The 24227-nt window shown below is 40.6% G+C and overlaps 1 protein-coding gene across 1 annotated transcript in view; it reads right to left on the bottom strand.

The window, feature by feature from the left end:
- The window catches only part of CMC2 (C-X9-C motif containing 2), a 33356-nt gene extending 9132 nt beyond the window's left edge, over positions 1-24224 (bottom strand). Inside the window, 2 exon segments of the mRNA XM_017888217.1 lie at positions 14660-14775; positions 23906-24224. Of these exon segments, the coding sequence (XP_017743706.1) occupies positions 14660-14740 (81 nt within the window). The 5' untranslated portion in view covers positions 14741-14775; positions 23906-24224.
- Between the last annotated feature and the right edge of the window lie 3 nt (positions 24225-24227).

The following is a 24227-nucleotide window of genomic DNA, read 5'->3' as shown; positions in this document are numbered from 1 at the left end:
ATTCTCCTGCCTCAGACTCCCGAGTAGCTGGGACTACAGGCGCCCGCCACCTCGCCCGGCTAGTTTTTTGTATTTTTTTTAGTAGAGACGGGGTTTCACCGTGTTAGCCAGGATGGTCTCGATCTCCTGACCTCGTGATCCGCCAGCCTCGGCCTCCCAAAGTGCTGGGATTACAGGCTTGAGCCACCGCGCCCGGCCAACACTTCATGATTTTCAAGGGTGGGTCAGATAGCACGGTGATCTATTTTATAATGACAGGTCATATATGCTGAACTTGGTAGTTGTAATAATAAGCACATCTTTTCCTTTTCGTTCTAATTAAGACTTTCATGGAAACCAGACAACACACAATTAATAAGCTATGCCTCATGCTATTTCTTTTTTTCCTGCTTCACCACCATTTTAAATGTACATTTCAAGTCCACACTGAATAAGTGGTCAGTTTTTCCAGGAAGCATTTAAGATAGACTAAAGTCTCCTGTTTGTTACCTAATGACCTTTCCAGAATAAATTTTTTAATTTAAAACTTTCTGTACTTAATTTTATTTTACTTTTTTCTTTCCTCTATCATTCCCAAAGAATAAGTATTTCCTGTGTATTTTTCTTATACTACTTCCTTGACAACAAATAAACATGACAATGCATTTTCACCCCTTCTAGTCAAGCGGAGTTTTCAAATGTAAGACAATATTTCATAGTTGACATTTATTCATATCATTCCATACATGTACATTTTAATTCAAAATCCATGACAAAACTAATTTATATGCTTCCTTTTACCTAAGGTAAAATGAGAATTATACTCTTGTGATGTTAACATGAAAAATATCAGACCCAAATGCCTCAGAGAAATTGGTAGAAGAAATTCCCGCAGGCTACAAGTTTCTCATACTTTTGTAGAGTAAGTCTCTAGTGCCTGGTGTCAATTTCTTGAGAACCAAACCAACCAAGCAATTGATTAAATAAGTGAATCAACAGATATCTGCAAACCTTTTACATAAAAAACAATGTCCCAGGCACCAGGGATGCAGAAGTTAGCAAGGTGGATCTGGGCCCTACTCTCACGGTACATAGTCAGAGGGAAAAAGACAAATAAGAAGTGATTGCCATAAAGCAGTGGTTCTCAAAGTGTAGTCCAGAGACACCCAGGGGTTCCTGAGACCTTTGCAGGGAATGTACAAGGTCAAAACTACCTTCTCAATAACACAAAAACATTTGTTTTGTTCATTTTCATCCTCTCACAAGGATATAGCGGAGTTTTCCTGAGGCTACACGAAGTCTAACATTACAACAGATTGAATGTAGAGGCAGACATGAGAATTCAGGTATATTTTATGAATTCAGGCATTAAAAAAATGAAAAGTGATGTCATTCTTTTCGCTTTGTTCCGGTTTGAAAATAAGATTTTGTGAGAAATAACTATGCTAACATGTCATCTTACCATGTAAAATTATAATTTATCATTGTAACTTTAAAATAATTTTTTTAATTTCTCAGTCATTTCTAATCCAATAAATATTGTACGTATCACCCACATAAACAATAGCTCCCAAGAGTCCTTAATAATGTTAAAAGAGTGTAAAGGAGTCCTGAGACCAAAAAGTGTGAGAACTGCCACGAAGCAGAAAGGTATTATGTATGATGCTACTCAAACTGAGTGACTGCACTAGGAGAATCTAGGCCAGGAAAGGGAAAAGGAAATGACCAACCAAGCTGAAGAAAACCTGATGGATGGTAAAACCTGGTTTAGAAAACAGTAAGTGGAGCCAGAAGGAATGCACTAAGTTCAGCAAAGGAAAAATCAAGGCTTGGAAGACAGAAATATCATTCTCCCATGTACCTGCAAAAAAAAAACCCACCACAGGAATGAGGGGGAAGGAGCTGTGGGAGAGTGGTGAAGACTAACAGCTACTTAAGGATGAGTTTCATTAAGGACTTGAAACACAAGGCAAGACATTTATAATGCATTCTGTAGGCAAAAGGACCTATTAAAAAGGTGACAATGAGCCAGGCCAGTGGCTCATGCCTGTAATCCCAGCACTTTGGGCAGATCACCTGAGGTCAGGAGTTTGAGGGTAGCCTAGGCCAACATGGTGAAACCCCGTCCCTACTAAAAATACAAAAATTAGCCGGGCGTAATGGTGGGGGCCTGTAATCCCAGGTACTCGGGAGGCTGAGGCAGGAGAATCACTTGAACCCAGAAGACAGAGGTTGTACGTGAGCCAAGATTGCGCCACTACACTCCAGCCTGGGCGACAGAGTGAAACCCTGCATCGAAAATAAAATAAATAAATAAAATGCAGATTCCTAACAGGTGCAGAGAGCTGAGATCCCACCACTGTACTCCAGTCTGGGCGACAGAATGAGACTCCACCTCGGGGAAAAAAAAAAGGTAACAATGATTAAACTTATTTTTGAAACATCACTCTACATCCAGGGTGGAAAACTGATTTAGACAAAAAAAACAAAACCGCCAGGAGACCAGATAGAAGTCCTTTACAGGTGGTCCCAATAAAAGTGTTGGCACAGACTATGGCAGTGGCCCTGGCAAAGAAGAACAATGGTTCAAGAGAGATTCGGCAGAGAACAGCACTTGGTAAAGACTCACAGGAAGAGGTGAGGCAGATGGAGGAATTAAAGATGACACTGGCTTTCAGCTAAGAATGACAGTGGAGGTTTTAAAAAGAGATAAGATAAATTTGTATCTGGACATGTTGAGTTTACTGGTAGAACAGTTAAGTCCACTGTCTAGCTGAGATAAACAGACCTGGAACTCAGAGGAAATCTGAGCCAGAGATACAGATTTGAGAGTTACTGAAAACAGGAAAATGAGTGATTTTTTGCAGGAAGGTGTGGCCTGGGGTAGCCTGAAGAGTGGCCAAAGAAACTTAAGGAAAACCAGGGAAGAGAAAGTTATGGTAGAAGCCTGTGGAAGAGTGTTTTGAGCGGGAATCAAATGCTGCTGGGAGAAAAGTGAGGTAACTACTGAAAACATCCACCAAATTTGGCAGCAGGGCAGTCATTAGTGATCTTGGTAGTTCTGGGACCCTAGCGAGGGTAGAACCCAAACTGAAAGAAGAAAGCAGTATTCTTTCAATAGTCAGCTCTGAAACAGATGCTACCACAAGATACCAGAAGGCTGGGATTATGGGAAGGAATCTTATGTATTTTCTCATGATGGAAAAAATGTGGGCATTTCAAAATGCTAAGAAGAAGAAGAGAAAAGGCAAAAGACAAAAATTGTAAAATGGTGAAAAAACCCAGTTCTTAATGAGTTTATCTCTGGATGGTTGAACAAAAGGTAATTTTTGTTCACTTTATACTTTCCTACCTCTTTTATACTATCTAAAATGATATGTATTATTTACATATTACTTTTATAAATCAGAAAAAATACATAAGGATTTCCAAGTAGCTTTGAGGAAATCAGCTGTTCTAAATTCTGTATTTTACCTTCAGATGGAAAGAATATCTAAGTCTTGCTGACAAATGTAGGCAAAATAGGCCAGTAGATCAGAAGTCACCCACAGACACCTGAAAGCTGTGGAAGTAACATTTGTCTGCGAAGATCACAGCAGAACTAAAAAAGCACGGAAAGAATGATAAAAGCACAGCAAGGTAGGCTACTTGGAGATAAAACACTCAGGCACTTCAAGCAGATTGGAAAGCACTGCAGCATTCCACCACAGACAGGGGCATTCAGAAAGATGGCCTAATCAACAAAAAAAGACTAAAACAGAATTACACAAACTCAGGGCTAAAAGACATCTTAGGTAATACAATTCACTCAATTAATTAATTAAATAACTGGGATCAGGCCAGGCACAGTGGCTCATGCCTGTAATCCCAGCACTTTGGGAGGCCAAGGTAGGAGGACAACTTGAGGCCAGGAGTTTGAGACCAGTCTGGGCAACAGAGGAGAGCCTGTCTCTAAGAGGAAAAAAAAAAACATTGAATTATCCAAGCATGATGGCACACACCTGTAGTCCCATCTACCTAGGAGGATGAGGCAGAAGGATCACTTGGGCCAAGGAGTTCAACGCTCCTGTGAACTTTGATAGTGTCACTGTACTCGAGCCTGGGTGACAGAGAGAGACATCCTCCCCATAAACTTTTTTTTTTTTATTTGAGACGGAGTCTTGCTTTGTCGCCCATCCTCCCCATAAACTTTTAATTAACTTTTTTCCCCCCAGATCTGGACCTGCAGAATTATGGTTGTTTTAAGTCACTAGGTGGTGTTATTGCTGTTGAGAGACACGGTCTCGCTCCATTGTCCAGGCTGAAGTGTCGGAGTGACATCACTGCTCACTATACTCTCAAACTCCTGGGCTCAATTTAACACTTAAAAAGTGCAAGTCTTCAGAAAGATCACTTAGGTAAAACTTGATGACCGGAGATGTCTTTAAAAACAACCGTCAATTTCAAACTTGAAGAAAAGTTGCAAGAACAGTGCAAAGAATTTCCAAATAGTAACATTTCACCACATTTGCTTTATTCTTCCAGCTCTTACATACACACAGGAGTTTTTCTTCTGAACTGATTAAGTTGCAGATACAATGCACGTTTCCTAAAAAACAAGGACTTAAATTTAAGTACCCAAACGATTACCAAAATTAGGAAATTAACATTAATACTAGTATCTAATTTATAGACCTTATTCAAATTTCACCAATTGGCCTAATAGTATCATTCATGCAAAAGGCAAAAAAAGTTGGGTGGTTTTTTTCCCCCGGTCCAGGATTGCTATTGCATTTAGTTGTCATGTCTCTTTCGTCTTTTTTTTTTTTTTCCAGCTCTTACAGTACTTTTCTTATCTTTAATCTTTTATTTGAAACAGCTTGTCTCTTTTTTCTTTCATTACCTTGACATTTTAAAGAGTACAGGTCAGTTATTTTGCAAAATGCTCCCCCATTTGGGTTGGTCTGTTTCTTCACAACGTGATTCAGGTCATGACTTTTTGGCAGGAATACCCTAGAAGTGATGTTGTATCTTTGGTGTATCACATCAAGAGGCACATGGCAATTTGTCCCATTACTCATGTTAACTTCTATTACCTAGGTAAGGAGCTACCTGCCAAGTTTCTACACTGTAAAGTTATTCCTTTTTCCTCTGTAATTATTATAGGTACACACTTTGAGACCATTTAACTATCCAATTATTTCCTCAAACTTTTCACCCACTAGTATGAGGATTAATGATTACCGACTAAATCAATTACTATTACAACGGTTAACAGTGATTTTCTAATTCTAGCACTCCTCTTATATTTTAGTTGGCATTCTACTGTAATGGAAACTTTCCCTTTTCATCCATTTATATATTTATATGAGTTTGGACTCATGGATCCTTATTCAATTGATTATATTATTTTCATCACTTTGATGTTCTGTCCCATTTGGCCAGCAGGAATCCCTTCAAGCTGGCCCCTGTCCTTTTAACCGCCCCCATCGTTCTTTGATAAATGTCTTACTTTCTGGTACAAGATGTTGCAGGTTCTTCTTGTTCTTTCCCAGCCCTAGCCCTACAATCAGTAATTTCTCCAAGGATCCCTGTTACTGAAAAGTGGTATTCAAAAACAAAATCTGGGCGTTACGCATGCTCATTGCTACAGGAAAACATATATGGAATACATGTATGAAACATAGACACACATATCTATTCTACATCTTATATATACTGAAAACTATGAGTTCACACTGATACCTCTAATTCCAATGCAACATCACAGCATACATCCTAGCCTTTCCTATTCCATATTTGACAGTAAGAAACCTGTCTCTTATTATCTACAGTATGTTTACTCATTTGCTCAGTCTTGGAATACACAGACTACACAGAAGCCAGTTTCAGAACTGCCAATCCATGCCACTGCAAAATCCAAACGACTAACAACGGCTCTACTTTGTCTTTAGCCTACGTTCAAATTACTTGAGTTAGTTCATTTTATCCTTTAGTGTAATTAGATGACTCATTTGAAGTAAGTTTGTCTGGTTTTGCTTGTATTCCATTTTTGAGTTTTCTTCCCAACCCTGCTCATCCCTTTTTTATCTTTTTTTTTTTTTTTTTGAGTAGATGAAACGTTAACAAATTTCAAACAACATGAATTATATAAAATATATAATTTTTTTTGTTTTTTGAGACACAGTCTCACTCTGTCACCCAGGCTAGAGGGCAGTGACAATCTCGGCTCACTGCAACCTCTCTCTCCCAGATTCAAGTGACTCTCCTGCCTCAGCCTCCTGAGTAGCTGGGATTACTGGGGCCCACCACCACGCCCAGCTAATTTTTTATTTTTGGTAGAGATGAGGTTTTGTGATGTTGGCCAGGCTGGTCTCAAACTCCAGGACTCAAGTGATCCACCCACCTTGGCCTTCCAAAGTGCTGGGATTACAGGCACGAGCCACTGCCCCCGGCCAAAAGATTTTGTAAGTGTCACTCCTCCACTCTGCTCCTTCCCACCACTCAGAAAATAATAAATCTCATTAGCTTCCAGTTATTTTATTTCTTTTTGCACAAATGAGGAGATACAAATATGTTTTGCTTATCTTCTTTTTTATATAAATGCTAGGATACTAAAAATACTGTTTTGTCCTTTGATTTCTTCAAGAAATGTATCCTGGAAGTTATTACACATCAGTTCAAATAAATTTTTTTCTTCTTCTTTTCAGAGGCAGGGTCTTACTCTGTTACCCAGGCTGGAGTGCAGTGGCACAATCACGACTTACTGCAACCTCGACCTTCCAGGCTCAAATGATCCTCCCACTGTGTGCGGAATTGGTGGGTTCTTGGCCTTGCTGACTTCAAGAATGAAGTCTCAGACTCTCGCGGTGAGTTTTACAGCTTTTAAAGGCGGCGCAGCTGGAGTTGTTCGTTCTTCCCGCTTTGTTCCTTCAGATGTGTCCGCACCTTCTTCCTTCGGGTGGGTTCGTGATCTCGCTGGCTTCAGAAGTGAAGTTGCAGACCTTTGCGGTGAGTGTTACAGCTCATAAAGGCGGCAGTGGACACAAAGAGTGAGCAGCAGCAACATTTATTGCAAAGAGCAAAACAACAAAACTTCCACAGTACTGAAGGGGACCCTACCGGGTTGCTGCTAGCTGGCTGAGGCAGCCTGCTTTTATTTCCTTATCTGGCCCCACTCACATCCTGCTGATTGGCCCATTTTACAGAGAGCTGATTGATCCATTTTACAGAGAGCTGATTGGTCTGTTTTACAGAGCTCTGATTCGAACGTTTTGACAGGGTGCTGACTAGTGCATTTATAATCCCTGAGCTAGACACAGAGTGCTGACTGGTGCATTTACAATCCTCTAGCTAGACATAAAAGTTCTCCAAGTTCCCACTAGACTCATGAACCCAGCTGGCTTTACCTCGTGGATCCCGCGCAGGGCTGCAGGCGCAGCTGCCCACCAGTCCCAAGGCGCGCCTGCACTCCTCAGCCCTTGGGCGGTCAATGGGACCAGGTACCATGGAGCAGGGGTGGTGCCCGACANACTGGTGCATTTACAATCCTCTAGCTAGACATAAAAGTTCTCCAAGTTCCCACTAGACTCATGAACCCAGCTGGCTTTACCTCGTGGATCCCGCGCAGGGCTGCAGGCGCAGCTGCCCACCAGTCCCAAGGCGCGCCTGCACTCCTCAGCCCTTGGGCGGTCAATGGGACCAGGTACCATGGAGCCAGGGGTGGTGCCCGTCAGGGAGGCTCATGGAGCAGGGGGCGGTGCCCGTCAGGGAGGCTCGGGCCGCGCGGGAGCCCACCGCGGGGGGGCGGGGCACGGACATGGCAGACTGCAGGTCTGAAGAGCCCTGCCCAGCGGGAAGGCAGCCGAGGCCAGGCGAGAACTTGTGCACTGTTGGGGACCTGGCGCACCCTCTGCAGCTGCTGGCCCGGTGCTAAGCCCCTCACTGCCCTAGGCCGGCGGTGCCGTGGGCCAGGGGTGCTCCAAGTGCGGGGCCACTGAGCCCGCCCATCCAGAACTCGCGCTGGCCTACGAGAGCCGCACGCAGCCCCGGTTCCCACCAGCGCCTCTCCCTCCACACCTCCCCACAAGCAGAGGGAGCCGGCTCCAGCCTCAGGCAGCCCAGAGAGGGGCTCCCACAGTACAGTGGTGGGCTGAAGGGCTCCTCAAGCGCCATCAGAGTGGACGCCAAGGCGGCGCCGAGAGCGAGGGCTGGTAGCATGTTGTCACCTCTCACCACCTCAACCTCAGCCTCTTAAGGAGCTGGGACTACAGGCATGTGTCATCTAGTGACACAAATTTTTAAAATTTTTTGTAGAAACAGGGGGTCTCACTATGTTGCCCATGTAGGTCTTGAACTCCTGGGCTCAAGCAATCCTCCCACCTCAGACTCCCAAAGTGCTGGGATTACAGAACTGAGCCACCAAGCCTGGCCTTTTTTTTTTTTTTTTTTAACAGCTGCACTGTTTTTTAAAAAAGCCAACTGAAAGACTCTCAGGGGCCAAAGCTGGAACAATTTGAAAAACAAAACAAAGTATACTGGATTATAACCTAAGGTATAAAGTAAATATACATGAGTCCATACTGACATAAGTAAATAAATGGGGGAGAACAAGTAACTCTCTAGAATAGAATTCCAGAAGATTATGTAGACACTCCACCACCTTGGAGGAACAGGGTAACTTCCCAGTCCTTACCTGTAGGTTGCACACAGTGGTTTCCTTCCAAAGAGTTATGAAAAGGGAAGAAAAGAGTAACTTCAAAGTGGAAAAACCTAGCCACGCACAGTGGCTCATGTCTGTAACACCAGCACTTTGGGAGGCTAAGACAGACAGACTGCTTGAGCTCAGGAGTTCAAGACCAGCCTGGGCAACATGGCAAAAACCCGTCTCTACAAATATACAAATACAAAAAATTATTCGAGCATGGTGACATGCCCTGTAGTCCCAGCTACTTGGGAGGTTGAGATGAGAGGATCACCTAGGCCCAGGAGTCTGAAGCTGCAGTGAGCCAAAATGACACCACTACACTACAGCATGGAAGACACAGTGGACCCTGTCTCCTAAAAAAAAAAATCGTAGAGAAACCTAACACATACCTCAGCCAGGTGATGCAAGTCAACAACAACAGTGATAAAGTATGTTGTAGTATGTAGCCTTGATGAAAATACACTTTACCTCTGTGGTCTTCTTCCAAAAACACATGATCCCAGTCCAACCATGAGGAAAACAAGACAAATTCAAACAGAGAAGCATTCTACCAAATACCTGACCATTACGCCTCAAACCTTTTCGGGTCATCAAAAACAAAGAAAATGTCACAAATAACAGGAGCCTAAAGAGTCACAAGAACTAAGTGTAATATGCATCCTGGATGGAATCCTGTAACAGAGAAAAGACATTAGGTAAACACTAACCTGTAGCAATCTGAGTAAGCATGGACTTTAAATAACGATTGTATCGATATTGGTTATTAACTGTAACAAACACCTTATCAATGTAAGATGTTAATAATAAGGGACACTAGATGTGAGGTATATGGGAACTCCCTGTACTACATTCACAGTTTTGTCTGTAAATCTAAAACTGTTCTTAAAAAAATGAAGTCTATTTAAAAATAAAAATTACAAAACAGCTGTATAGTGTTCCATTGTGTGGATGTACCATAGGCTGTTCAACTACTTTGTTGGGAAACGGTGTTCCCAACATTTTCCAACTGCAAACAACATTGCAGTAAGTAACTTTGTGCATACATTTTTTCATACTGTTAGCATCATACTTTTAAGATAAATTCCTAGAAGTGGGACTGATGGATTAAAAATCAAATATACTGCAGTTTTGCTACACGGCAGCAAATTCCTCTCTATAAAGATTATAACAATTGGCAGTCCCATCAGAAATGTATGAGGGTATACAGCCTTGTCAACAGAACGCCCTGTCACACTGTTTAATTTTGCTTCCCTGCAGATAAGGAATAGTATGTTAAGTATATTGGATTTGTATTTCTCTAATTATTGAGGTTGAACATCTTTTCATGTTTAAAGGCCATCTTTTCTCTTTTTGTAAATTCTCTCTCATGCTTTTGCTCATTTTTCTGAGTTTTGGCCTCTTACTCCCCCCCCCTCCCTTTTTTTTTTGTAAAGACAGGGTCTCACTCTGTCACACAGGCTGATGTATTGTACTGCAGCCTCAAACAACGGGGTAAGTGATCCTGCTGCCTCAGCCTTCCAAGTAGCTAGGACTACAGGCATGTGCCATGCCCAGGCAATTTTATTTTTATTTTTTGTAGAGGCAGGGTCTTGCTATGTTGCCCAAACTGGTCTGGAACTCCAGGCCTCAAACGATCCTTTATCAATCTTTGATTTTATTACCTCTGGAATTCAGGGTCCTTACTTAGGCACACTTTCCCCACACCTAGGTTATATAAGAATTTATCCAGGTTTTCTTAGTATTTGTATGGTTTCATTTTTGACACTTAGATATCTGCCCCATTAGAAGATGATGAAGTTGATTCATATGTATGGTATTTTAACTTTTTCCAAACAGCTATATAATTGTCCCCATGCTATTTACTTAAAAATCTATCTTCCAGACTTCTGCTTCTAGCCATGAAAGAATAAACTGAATATACAAAACAACTATTTTCAGATATTGGGACAACAGACTACAGGAGTGTCGTGACACCTGAAAAAAAGAAACAAAACCAAGTGAACACTACGTTCACCTAGTTTTCTACCTACAGACAATTTCCAAACCATGCAGCAGAGAAAAGAACTCAAGAAGACAATTGTGGTTTCACCGAGTGGAGGAGGCAAACATCAGAGTTCGGGCAGGTTGGGGCAGCTGGAATTTGTGAGGTAGAGATAAGCAGCAAAAGAACACCAGACATCTACATGGAGCTGCCTTAAGTCACTGACTGAGTATTCACTACATATGTGTTGGGTGAACTTTCACAATGCCACAATCACTACGAAGAACAATTACAGCAGCTACAAGCTGAAAAACGCAGAGCTCACACAGGGCTGGGAGTCAATGGAGTCCTTATAAGCCAAAGTAGAGATCTCATTGAACACTCAAGTCAATCAGCAAAGAATCCTATTTTAGTAATTAGGCTAAACTAACTCTAGAGTAAAGGCTATGCCAGCCATGCCCTAAAATACATAAAACACGAACTGCCTGCTGATACAAAAGATAAAATCCAAGTCATTAACAATGTTCAGCCTCAAACAAAAACCAGTAAATATGTTGTTTGTAGAAATTGACAAGCTGATTCTAAAATTAATATGGAAATGAAAGTACTTAGAATAGCCAAAACAACTTAGAAAAAGAACAAAATTGGAGGATTTATACTATATGACTGAGACTTACTACAAGGCAACAGTAATTAAGACAGCATGGTACTGGTGTTAAGAATAGACATATAAATCAGTGAAACAGACTAGAGAGCCCAGAAATAGACTCACTCACATATGGTCAATTGGTTTTTGACAAAGGGACCATGGTAAATCAGCAGGGATAGAACAGTCTCTTCAACATATGGTGTTGAGACAACTGGCTACCCACAGGCAAAGAAAATCAACTTCAACTCACACCTCATACCATACGCAAAAATTAACTTGAAATATCAGATAAGAATACACAAATATCAAAGGAAAAAAATGAAATTAACTTTAAATGAATCATAGACCTAAATGTAAAGCTAATACTATAGAAGTAAAAGAAAACACAAGAGTATCTTTGTGACCACAGAATACACAGACACAAAAAGCACAAACCATGAAAGAAAAAAAAGACTTCATCAAATGTACAAGATACTCTTTGAAAAAACACATCCTAAAGGAAGTAAAAAAAAAAAAAAAAAGCCACAGAGAAAATATTCACAATACACTTATCAAAGTACTTGTATGCCAAATGATAAAGAGAATGCTTATAACTCAGTCATATTTTAAAATATAGGCAAAAAATTTTATATGAATGGCCAAACAAGCACATGAAAAGCACATTAAAATCATTAGTCATCAGGGAAATACAATTTAAAACCAAAAGGAGATACTACTACATATCCACACAATGGCTAAAGTTAAAAAGTTTACAATATTAAGTGCTGGTGATAGAGAGTGGCAGGAATGTAAAGTAGTATAAAATGGAAAACAGTTTGGTGGCCTTTTATGAAGGTAAATATACACTTACCACATGACCTAGTCATTCCATTCCTAGGTATTTACCCAAGAAAAATAAAAAGAGGTCCACACAAAGACTTGCACATGATGGCTGGGCACGGTGGCTCATGCCTATAATCCCAGCACTTTGGGGGGCCATGGCAGGTGGATCACCTGAGATCAGGAGTTTGAGACCAGCCTGACCACCATAATGAAACCCCATCTCTACTAAATATACAAAAATGAGCCAGGCATGGTGACACACGCCTGTAATCCCAGCTCCTAGGGAGGCTGAGGCAGGAGAATTGCTTGAACCCAGGAGACAGAGGTTGTAGTGAGCCAAGATTATGCCCCTGCACTCCAGCCTGGGCAACAGAGCAAGGCTCTGACTCAAAAATAAACAACTTGTGCATGAATGTTCATAGCAGCTTTATCCAAAACAGCACAGCTGCAAACTGTTTATTTGCCTAATGTCCATCAATAGGTAAATAAACTGTGGCATATCCATACAATGAAATACTACTCAGAAATAAAAATAAATGAACTAATGACATGTGCAACAGCATGTATGAACCTCAAAAACATATCATGGTTCAAAATATAGGAATATACAATATAGGCCGGGTGCAGTGGCTTAAGCTTGTAATCCCAGCACTTTGGGAGGCCAAGGTGGGAGGATCATCTGAGGTCAGAAGTTTGAGACTAGACTGCCCAATATGGTGAAACCTGTCTCTACTAAAGATTAAAAAAAAGTAGCCAGGTGTGGTGGCACACACCTGTAATCCCAGCTACTAGGCAAGTTGAGGCAGGAGAAACACTTGGACCCGGGAGGCGGAGGTGGCAGTGACCCAAGATTGTACCACGGCACTCCAGCTTGGGTGACAGAGTGAAGCTCCATCTCAAAAAATAAAAAAGAATATACAATGCAGTGTACATTTCTAACAAATTCTAGAACTGCAAAATTCATCTGTATCAACAAAAATAGATCAGTGGTTACCTGGGCAAGAGGTAAGGGTTGGGGACTCACTGCAAAGGGGCACAGGAAACTCTGATAGAAATGTTTTAGATCTTGACAGTGATAGTGGCTGCATGGGTGTCTATATTTGACAAAACTCATCAAACTGTACACTTAAAATAGATGCATTTCCTTACATGTAAATTATACCTCAATAAAGTTAATTATTTTAAATCCATCTTTAGTTCCAGTGATTCAAGAAGAAATCCATTTGAAATAAAAAAAAAAACACAACAATGTTTAAATAGATTTCAATTTAAAATAGTCATGGATCAAAAAGCAACATACAAATATAAACATAAAACAAAGACTATTTAAAAGCAAGGATTGAAAAACTCTGGCCCTTAATTTGATTAACCTAGGAAATAAATATGAAGAGATAATATCCTTATTTATGTCTAGTATTACAAAAAGCACAACATACATCTAAAGGGCTATACTGGCAAAATTCTCAATAACAAAACTGAAATGTTATTCCACAGAGTCTCTTTCTCTCCACTGTGCCTCTGTTGCGAGAACCCTCTCCTTTTCTGTCTCTGACTGTAACTGACCATAAACAAATTGAAATATTCTACTTTAACACAAATAATTAGTTCTTGTTCTTTAAAAGTGAACATTTTATATAGTTTTACTTTAAAATCGAAACTTTATGTTTTACTTATGTAGTCTGGCTCATTTTGATCTATATGTATAGTGAAAATAGCCCAAAAAATATTGTCATCAACAACATTCTTTGAACCAGTAAAAATATCTGACTTCACATTTTATAAGTACTACTTACCACCTTACTTTTGGTCTATAAATTTTACTCATTTAAGTGATACTTACTATTATTATAATTTGATATATCTACAGTTTATGGATATCATGAGAAAAACTATGCATCATGCAAAGCTAAAGAAAAAACAAATGCTTCTTGTAACAATGGTGTCATATATCAAACATATAGGGAAAAGCTAAATATTCAACAGCTATAAAAATATCAGCTTGATTTAATGCATTCCAAATATGGATGGGCTCCTTTTCTATTTTGGTTTTAACCATGTAATTTTACTTCCACTCCACTAACAACTAAACACATCAGATTAAGCCAATCATAAATCCAGTTAATGTCTAATTATGTAACACATTTCTATTACCATTAAACAGAATGGTAGCCATCAAAGAGCAGATACTCTTAGAACAATTCCATTGTAATCAGAAGAGTCAGCACTGAATATAATTGTTCTAGTGCCCTATAATTAGGAAAGAGAAAGCATTTTATTGTAAGAACATGGATTCCAACTGTTACATACCAGTTCAGACATTACCTAACAAACTACCATGTTTGATTTTTACTAATCATAAAAGCAGGTAGGTTGTGTTAAAAAAAAAAAAAAAAATCACACATATCAACTGCTTATCTTGACTAAACTCAGACTCCTTACTAAGACATTATCATTTCCTTCTATTAACAGAGATAACATTTTACATCAGTGTATTATACCTAAGTTTCATTTTGGCTGTACAGTCGTTTTTCTGAACTCTTACATTTTTGTGACATTCCTTAAGCAAGTTAATCAAGACGTTGCATTCTTCAGTGTGCAAGTGTGGAGATAAGTCAGGATGCATCTTTAGGAGATGATGATGGATCACAGCAGTGCAACCTGTGGATACAAGAGTGTCTTGAATATGCATAAATACATTTGTTATGCCACCTAAAAGTATCTTCAGTAAGAACCTTCAGTGACCTTTATCAGAGAAGTATGTTAACCATTAACCAGTTGTGTGACCTCAGGCAAATTATTAAACTTGAGCCAAAGCTTTCTAAATTCAATGATTTAACATATTCAGCAAGTTATCAGTAGTGTTTAGAGAACCTGCAGGTTCAGGAGAAAAGCGGGAAGCCTCAAGAGACCCAATCCCAGAAATAAGTGCTAAAGCAGAAATAGCTTGCTTATATTAATAAGCGTGACTTCAAATATTTTTGCCACATTCCCGAAATTAACAACTTATTTTGTTCAGATTTGTTAAGAGAGTTGGCTTATTATTTTAAAATGTGTATTATTCTGAGGGTTAAGGGGTCATTAGTCTCATATTAGTGTGAATATAGATTGCTTTTTTCTTAATAGCTGGCTGAAAAAAAAACTAAACAATGAAATGACACCAGAAGTTGTGAAAAAAAAATTTCAAAATTTAACAAATATAGCCATAAAACTAATTATTCTACTGAAACATGAAGCTGAAATTCTCTGAACTTAGCTTAGACTGGTTCATTACAAAGTGGGGGGGGGAAAATTTTAGGGGCAGGCAGGTCAAGGGAAAAACATTATGGGCAGCTGTTTCTTTTTTTTTTTTTTTTTTTTTTTTGGTATCTCAGAGGTCTTGCTATGTTGCCCAGGCTGGTTCCAAACTCCTCTCCTCAAGTGATCCTCAGCCTCCCAAAGTGTTGGGATAGGCATGAGCTACAGTGCCCCCACCTGGGCTTAACCTATTCTTTCTAACTCAGAAATGATTACCAAAAGAAATAAATTTTTTTTTAAAATTTTTTAAAATTTTTAAAAGCTCCAAATAGAAAACAGGAACCAACTCACATCCATTAGGATGGCTAATGCTGAAAAAACCCAGAAAGTAACAAATGCTAAAGAAGACGTGGAGAAACTGAAATTCTTGTGCACTGTTGGCGGGCACGTAAACTGGGATAGTCACTGTGGAAACCAGTATAGCAGTTCCTCAAAAAATTAAAAATGAAGTTACCATATGATCCAACAATTCCACTTCTGGCTATATTCTCAAAAGAATTAAATGCAGGATTTTGAAGAGATATTTGAACACCCATGTTCACAGCATATTATTCATAATAATTAAAACATGGAAGCAACCCAAGAGCCCAACAGACGAAGGGATCAGCACAGTGTGGCATATACATACAATGGAATACTATTCAGCCTTAAAACGGAAGGAAATTCTGACACATGCTGCAACATAGATGAACCGTGAGGACATTCTGAGTGAAATAAGCCAGTCAAAAAACATATATATAGGGTTCAACATACGCAAAATAAATGTGATTCACCACACAAACAGAATTAAACACAAAAACCACGCGATTATCTCAATAAGAGAAAAGCCTTTGATAAAATGCAACATCCCTTCATGATAAAAACCCTCAACAAACTAGGCACTGAAGAGTGTACCTCAAAATAATAAGAGTCATCTATGACAAACTCACAGCCAAAATCATACTGAACAGGCAAAAGATGGAAGCATTTCCCTTGAGGACCGGAACAAGGGAACAGGATGCCCACTTTCACCACTCCTATTCAACACAGTACTGAAGTCCTAGCCAAAGCAATCAGCCAAGAGAAATAAAAGGCATCCAAATAAGAAAAGAAGTCAAACTGTCTCTCTTCACTGATATGATTCCATACCCAGAAAACCCTCAAGATTGCCAAATGACTTGAGTAGTTTCAGGATCAAGATCAACATGGAAAAATCAGTAGCATGTCTATACACTAATAACTTTCAACCTGAGAACCAAATCAAGAAAGCAATCCCATTTTCAATTGCCACCAAAAAAATAAAATACCTAGGAATATATCTAACCAAGGAGGTTAAAGATTTCTACAGGAAGAACTACAAAACACTGCTGAAAGAAATCACAGATGACACAAACAAATGGAAAAATATTCCGTGCTCATGGATTGGGGAAATCAGTATCATAAAATGGTCATATTGCCCAAAGCAATCTACAGATTCAACACTATTCCTATCAAACTACCAATGGCATTTTTTCACAGAATCAGAAAAAGCTATCCTAAAATTCATATGGAACCAAAAAGGGGCTCAAATAGCCAAAAGAATCCTAGGCAAAAAGAACAAAAACCAAAGGTATCACATTACCCTACTTCAGATTAAGGCTACAATAACCAAATCAGCATGCTTCTCCTACAAAACACACACATGGACCAATGGAACAGAACAGCCCAGAAATAAAGTCACACACCTTCTGATCTTTGATAAAGTCAATAAAAAGAAGCAATGGCAAAAGGATTTCTCATTCAATAAATGGTGCTGGGATAGTTGGCTAGCTATATGCAGAAGAATAAAAGTGCACCCCTACCTTTCATCATATATAAAAATTAACTCCAGATAGATTAAAGATTTACATAGAATGCCTCAAACTATAAGAATCCTAGAAGAAAACCCAGGAAACACCATTCTGGACGTTCGCCTTAGGAAAGAATTAGGACTAAGCACTCAAAAGCAATTACAAGAAAAACTGAAACCTAATTAAAGATCTCAAAACAGGAAAAGAAACTATGAATAGAATAAACAGATAACCTACAGAATGGGAGAAAATATTCACAAACTATGTATCCAGCAAAGGTCTAATATCCAGAATCTATAAGGAAATTAATTCAACAAGCAAAAAATAAATAATCCCATTAAAAAGAGGGCAAAAGGCCGGGCGCGGTGGCTCACATCTGTAATCCCAGCACTTTGGGAGGCTGAGGCAGGCAGATCACAAGGTCAGGAGTTTGAGACCAGCCTGGCCAATATGGTGAAACCCCATCTCTACTAAAGATACAAAAATATCCCAGATATTTGGGAGGCTGAGGCAGGAGAATGGCTTGAACCCGGGAGGCAGAGGTTGCAGTGAGCCAAGATGGCACCACTGCACTCCTGCCTAGGCGACAGAGTGAGACTCCATCTCAAAAAACAAAACAAATAAACTACAACCAAAAAAAGTGAGCAAAAGACATGAACAGCCACTTCTCAAAAAGACATACAAGTGGCCAAAAAACATGAAAAAATGCTCAACATCACTAATCATCAGAGAAATGCAAATCAAAACCATAATGAGATACCACCTCACATCAGTCAGAATGGCTATTACTAAAAGTCAAAAAAACAGATGCTGGGGGAGGCTGTGAGAAAAGAGAATGCTTAGACACTGTTGTGGGAATGTCAATTAGTTAGTTCACCCACTGTGGAAAGAAGTCTGGAGATTTCTCAAAGAATTTAAAACACCTACCACTTGATCCAGCAATCCCATTACTGGGTATATAGCCAAAAGAAAATAACCGTTCTACAAAAAGAGAAACATGCACTCATATGTTCTTTATAGTTCTATTCACAACAGCAAAGACATGGAACCAACCTAAGTGTCTATCAGCAGTGGACTGGATAAAGAAAATGTGATACATATACACCATGGAATACTAAACAGCCATAAAAAAGAATGAAATCATGTCCTTTGCAACAACATGGATGCAGTTGGAGGTCATTATCATAAGTGAATTAATGCAGCAACGGAAAGCCAAATATGGCATATTCTCACTTATAAGTGGGAGCTAAACACTGGATACTCACAAACATAAAGATGGCAACAAAAGACACTGGGGACTAATAGAGGGTGGAAGGAGGGTAAGGGCTGAAAAACTGTTAGGTACTATGCTCACTTACCTGCATGACGGGATCAACTGTACCCCAAACCTCAGCATCACCCAATGCACCCATGTAAGAAACCTGCACATTACTTACCCCCAAAATCTGAAATAAAAGTTTGAAACTATACATTTTTTAAAAGGCAAGTATTTTAACATTCCACTTATACGAGGCACCTGAACTAGTCAAAATCAAAGAGACAGAAAGTGGAATGGTGGTTACCAGAGGGAGGTGGAAGGGCAGGAGGAGAAGAATGGGGAGTTATTGTTTAATGGGCAGAAAGTTTTATAAGATAAAAAATATTATGAAGATAGACGGTGGTGATGGTTGCACTACATTATTAATGTATTTGATACCACTGAACTGTGCATTTAAATGGTTAAGATGGTAAATTTTATGTGTATTTCACCATACAAATTTTATGGTAGGTAAATTACACCTCAAGCTGTTAAAAAAAAAAAAATTGTGAGAAATTCAAACTGTCCATCCACCTGCCACTCAACAAAAACAAAAAATTGTCTGAACAAATAATTCCAAAGGATTACAGCATAGCTACTATTTCAATTGCAACTTATAAAAATGTACTAGGTCCCTGTTCTATTCAGTAACTACTAAACACACACAGCTGAAGACCACAAATAAAGCCACTGCACCCAGCTAAGTATTTATTTGCAACGAAAAAAATGCAGCCAAGTTCAAATTGTTTGCCTGCCACTGACTCCAAGATCCTTCCAATGACATCTATTTTTTGCCTTAGAAAAATTAAGTTTCATACAGTTCAGCAATTTAAGTCATCTAATATACCAATATTATGCACCTACATTTATGTGAAGTGTTAGTTATCTGGTTTCTGCCTTATTTTTTCCTAAAGAAAACATACACTGGTATAGGCCAGGCGTGGTGGCTCACACCCGTAATCTCAGCACTTTGGGAGGCTGAGGCAGGTGGATCACCTGAGGTCAGGAGTTCAAGACTAACCAGGCCAACATGCCGAAACCCCATCTCTGCTAAAAATTTAAAAAATTAGCCCGGCGTGGTGGCGGGCGCCTATAATCCCAGCTACTTGAGAGGCTGAGGCAGGAGAATCGCTTGAACCTGGGAGGCAAGGTTGCAGTGAGCCAAGATGGCACCACTCATTTTCTAAATGTATTTGACAAAATATTTTTGCACTTTTCTATCAACCGGCACTCAAATGTGTGCCTTTACAACTCAGAAACAAGCTTATGATGTACCGAAATGACTTAATTGACAAACACCTGAGAAGACACTGACTGAGATAATATTAATAGACGCAAAGATGTATATAAGCCCAAGTACATAAAATGGTATATATTTTCCTCCCTCTATAACTAGTTTACCTCAAATATGTATGCTATTGTCGATCTGGGTGGTGTACCAATAAAACGTCTTCCCTTCTAATTCTCATTATTTAGTTTTACTTTTAATTGACAAATAATAATTGTATATATTTATGAGGCCCTTCTGCTTTCTTAGCTTAGATGACTACATCAAAGAATAAAATGGTTTAATTTCATTTCCTTTTCCTATTCTTGGTAAGAAAGTACTACTTAACCTAAAGCTCTAAACACTCACCTTATCCCTTATCCAACAGATTCCTTGCTTTCCCTGTCACTCCTTTTTTTCTTCTACCACATATTTTTAGCTGGATAGGCTCTTCCTTCCCCTGCCTTCTATATACCCGTCACCTATGCTCCCTTCCATCCACTTTGTGTCACTTGGCTTTACCTAAATATTGGTGCATACACAGATGTACTGCTGTATTCTGGGGTGTAATACATAAGGTACAACTGTAAAACAATGGCAATGTTCTCTCAGAACACACAGAATTAAGTGCTGATGTCTTCCAGTACTCACCTTTAAAAGACTATTCTAGTAACACAATTTAACTCAAAATACATTTTACGAACTGAAGAAAAGCTAAATATGTATTCCATACTCTTATTCTTAAAATTTCTTCAAACTCATAAGAAGGTATCATTATTAATTTAGAAAATAATTTGTTGAACACTTGCCACGTCCTAAGCACAAATCTTATAATGCAACAACCCTATGAAACAGGTAGCCTTTTAAATTCAGATGAACCATGAGAAATTGTCTTTTTACAGGTCAAAATATGCACTGCCCACATTTTCATAGAGAAACTAAGCCCCAGGTCACACAGCAGTTAGCTGCAAAGTTACAACCCAACATAATCTCTAACCATGACAGATTTTTAATCCATGTTCAAAATAGGAAAGACATGCCTTCACAGCAGTTTGTGAATGAAATAAATTCAAATGGAAAAAACTACTCCCAAAGAGCTTCTAACTGACTACAAGTTCAACAGGTAGTCATTCTAGGCCCAAGTTCCAAAGCAGCCAACATAATACTATTCTGTAAGTGTGGAAACAGTGAGTCTGTCAAGACACACACAAAAAGAGAAGAGTATTGTATTTGTCATTAGTCAGCTACTCATAAGTTATGTCATTTTGGTTACTAATCTGAGACCTGAGTCTCTCTTCCATAAAATGGAATTTGCTCTTGACCTATATCTCAGTGATGGCATGGGTTTAAAATAACTTATGTGAAGCTGGAAGCAGTGGCTCATGCCTGTAATCTCAGAACTCTGGGAGGCCAAATCACTTGAGGGCAGGAGTTCGAGATCAGCCTGGCCAACATGGTGAAACCCAGTCTCCACTAAAAATACAAAAATTTGCTGGGTGTGGTGGTGGGGGCCTGTAATCCCAGCTACTTGGGAGGCTGAGGCAGGGGAAGCGCTTGAGCCCTGAAGGCAGAGGTTGCAGTGAGCCGAGATGGCACCAACTGCACTCCAGCCTGGGCGACAGAGTGAGACTCCATCTCAAAAAATAATAATTACGAACATCACCATGATGGAAACGAGAGTGAAAGGAACACAAGACCTCGTTCTGGGATGTTTCCAGTGAAATAGAGAGGGATAAATTCCATTCAAACTGTTATTATTTGAATAGAGTAATATTTAATTCCAGTGCAGACCCCATGCCAGGCTGCTCCTGGGAGCGACCCCAGGGGCTGCCTGGGGAGAAAGGCTTAACTACTCTGACTTCCACCAAAGAGTTTGTCAGTCTCATCTTTACACTGGCATTTGAGAAAACATCAAAAGGGTAAATTTGTCACTATTTCACTACCTCCCTCCTCAATCCAGCCCCATCCACTGTGTGTATGCACACAATACCAAACAGTCCACTGAAATCCCTTAACATTTTCAGCTGTCAAATGTAGTTTGATAGCTAGCTAAGGGGCCCATAAGGGCAATTTTAACTTTTCCTGGGGAGTAAGCTGAGAGGGTAGAAGCAGTAGGGTACAGTGAAGATATAAAAAAATTATAGCTTTATTTTACTCACTCCTTTAACCTTAGTCTACCGACTCTGAGGTACAATTTTCCTCAAGAGCAGTCTAAGACAGATTTCAACCACCAGGTGGCACAATTTTAGAAAATAAATCGAGCGCTGTATTAACTCTAGTATAAAGAAAACAGGTAAGCATTCTAGTAACTCACTTCAGCAAATCTATAATCACAAGGAAGAACCCTGTATTTTAATGCCAGTTGGCTTTTCTTTAGAAAGATTTTCCTACTGTGCGGCCGCACAGGAAATTTACACTACAGTTGTAATTTCTAATGTTATTGCAAAACATGCAAAAAACAAGGCCAGAAAAGTCTGTTGTTCAGGGTCTGAAGAATCTGTTCTCCAGAAAAAAACTGTAAACACTCCGCTTTCTAAAATACATTTTTTTAGGCTGGGCGCCGTGGCTCACGCCTGTAATCCCAGCACTTTGGGAAGCCGAGGTCGGCAGATCACTTGAGGTCAGGACCAGCCTGGCCAACATGGTGAATCCCCGTCTCTACTAAAAATACAAAAATTAGCCGGGCGTGGCCTGTAACCCTAGCCACTCGGGAGGTTGAGGCACCAGAATCACTTGAACCCGGGAGGTGGGGGTTGCAGTGAGCCGATATCGCGCCATTGCACTCCAGCCTGGGCGACAGAGCCAGACGCCGTCTCAAAATAAAAAAAAAATAAAACATATAAAATAAACATTAAACATTTTTAAAGCCTACATGTCGGCCCTGGTATTAGTTAAACAATTATTTTCAACTTTTCAAACTATGAGCCATACTGCAGCAGAGGTAGCAGACAGTCAGGGACTGCCTCCCCTGCCCACTTCCACTTATCACAGCGACTTCTCACAGGACCAATTCTGAACCGATACCACCAAGAACGTGACTGGCGCTAGTACTGTAGACCCCATGCCAGGCTGCTTCTGAGACGGACCCCGGGGGCGGCCTGGGGAGAAGGGCTTAACTACTCTGACTTCCACCAAAGAGTTTCTCAGTGAATGCGACCTCGCAGCTTTCCCTGAATAAACATTACCAGGACTTGCAAGGTGCCGAGCACTCTGCCAAAATCATGTGAATTTCAGAGGCAAATACTCGTTCATACATCTCAAGGAACGCACAGGCTCGTGAGGGAGCATTCTTGCAAATGCACGTGGTAAATTCCCAATCCATGTTCGCTAAATGTCAGAAATGGACTAGTTCAGGCCTCAACGCAGCAGGAAAAGGATGAAAAAGAAACTCATTTTAAATCAACCAAACAAGTGCAAAAGGCACGCACATACAGGAGAAGAGATACGAATGGCATCACAACACAATTTCTTTGCCATTGAAAACTTCCATGCCTTTAAGGTTTTCAATGAAGACTTCCAAAACTGATTTATTTAAGACTCTACATAAAACGCCTGATCTTTAAACCCAAGAAAAGAAAGGTGAGTGTATTACTCTCCCGGGAGGAAAAAAAAAAAAAAGGTACTAAAGGGGAAAAAAGAGTAAAGTGTACTGACCGCCACAGCGCACTGCAGCTGAGACGTGCTTGAACGGCGCCCGTTTTCTACCCGCAAATTCTCAACTGCTAGATAAACAACAACACTTTATTGGGCGCTCGTCGTGTCAAACCCTGTGTTGAGGGCTCCATTCCTCAAGGCTCATTTTACAGGCGAGGAAGCCCCAGCTCCGGGAGGAAAGGAGCGCGCCCAAGGTCACTAGCCAGTGAGTGGCGAGCGGATTCCAACCCCGAGCGACGCCCAAGGCCGCTCTCAGCCACCAGCGCGTTCCAGCTAGCGCCCAGCCATCTCACCCGCAGCCTCCCCAGCGCAGCAGCCCGGCTATGGGCCTGCGGCAGTCGGCTCTTCCGGGTCCCCATCTCCTGGGGCCGACTGGCGGCAGGAAGGGGCTCGGCGGGACGCGCTGTCAGGGGACCTGAGGAGGAACAACGGACAGCGCTCGCAACGGCCCGGACTCCCAAGACTCACCGGACTCGCGGCCACACCGGGAGAACTGAAGCGGCAGTCACCAACGGAGACGCCCGACCCGAAGGCCGTCTGCCGGGGAGCCGAGAGCCCGGGCTCCCCACCCCCACTGCCCGCGGGCCCCGAGGCGCATGCACCGCCTGGCCTGGACGGGCCCATTTCCGTCCGTCTGGGGGGGAGACACAGTGAGTCCACTGAGGCACGACAGCGTCTAAGTCACAAGCCGAGCACACAAGCCAGACCCTAACGGAGCCTATGTGTAAGTCCACTACCGGTGCAAGGCTGTACACTTCTAAGAACAGCGGCGCGGAGGCTCGGCGACCTT

Source organism: Rhinopithecus bieti, unplaced genomic scaffold, assembly GCF_001698545.2.
Source record: "Rhinopithecus bieti isolate Rb0 unplaced genomic scaffold, ASM169854v2 scaffold_17826, whole genome shotgun sequence".
In the NCBI taxonomy this organism is placed as follows: Eukaryota; Metazoa; Chordata; class Mammalia; order Primates; family Cercopithecidae; genus Rhinopithecus; species Rhinopithecus bieti.
Note: the sequence above shows the minus strand (reverse complement) of the source record. Positions and strands in the feature narration are given on the sequence as shown.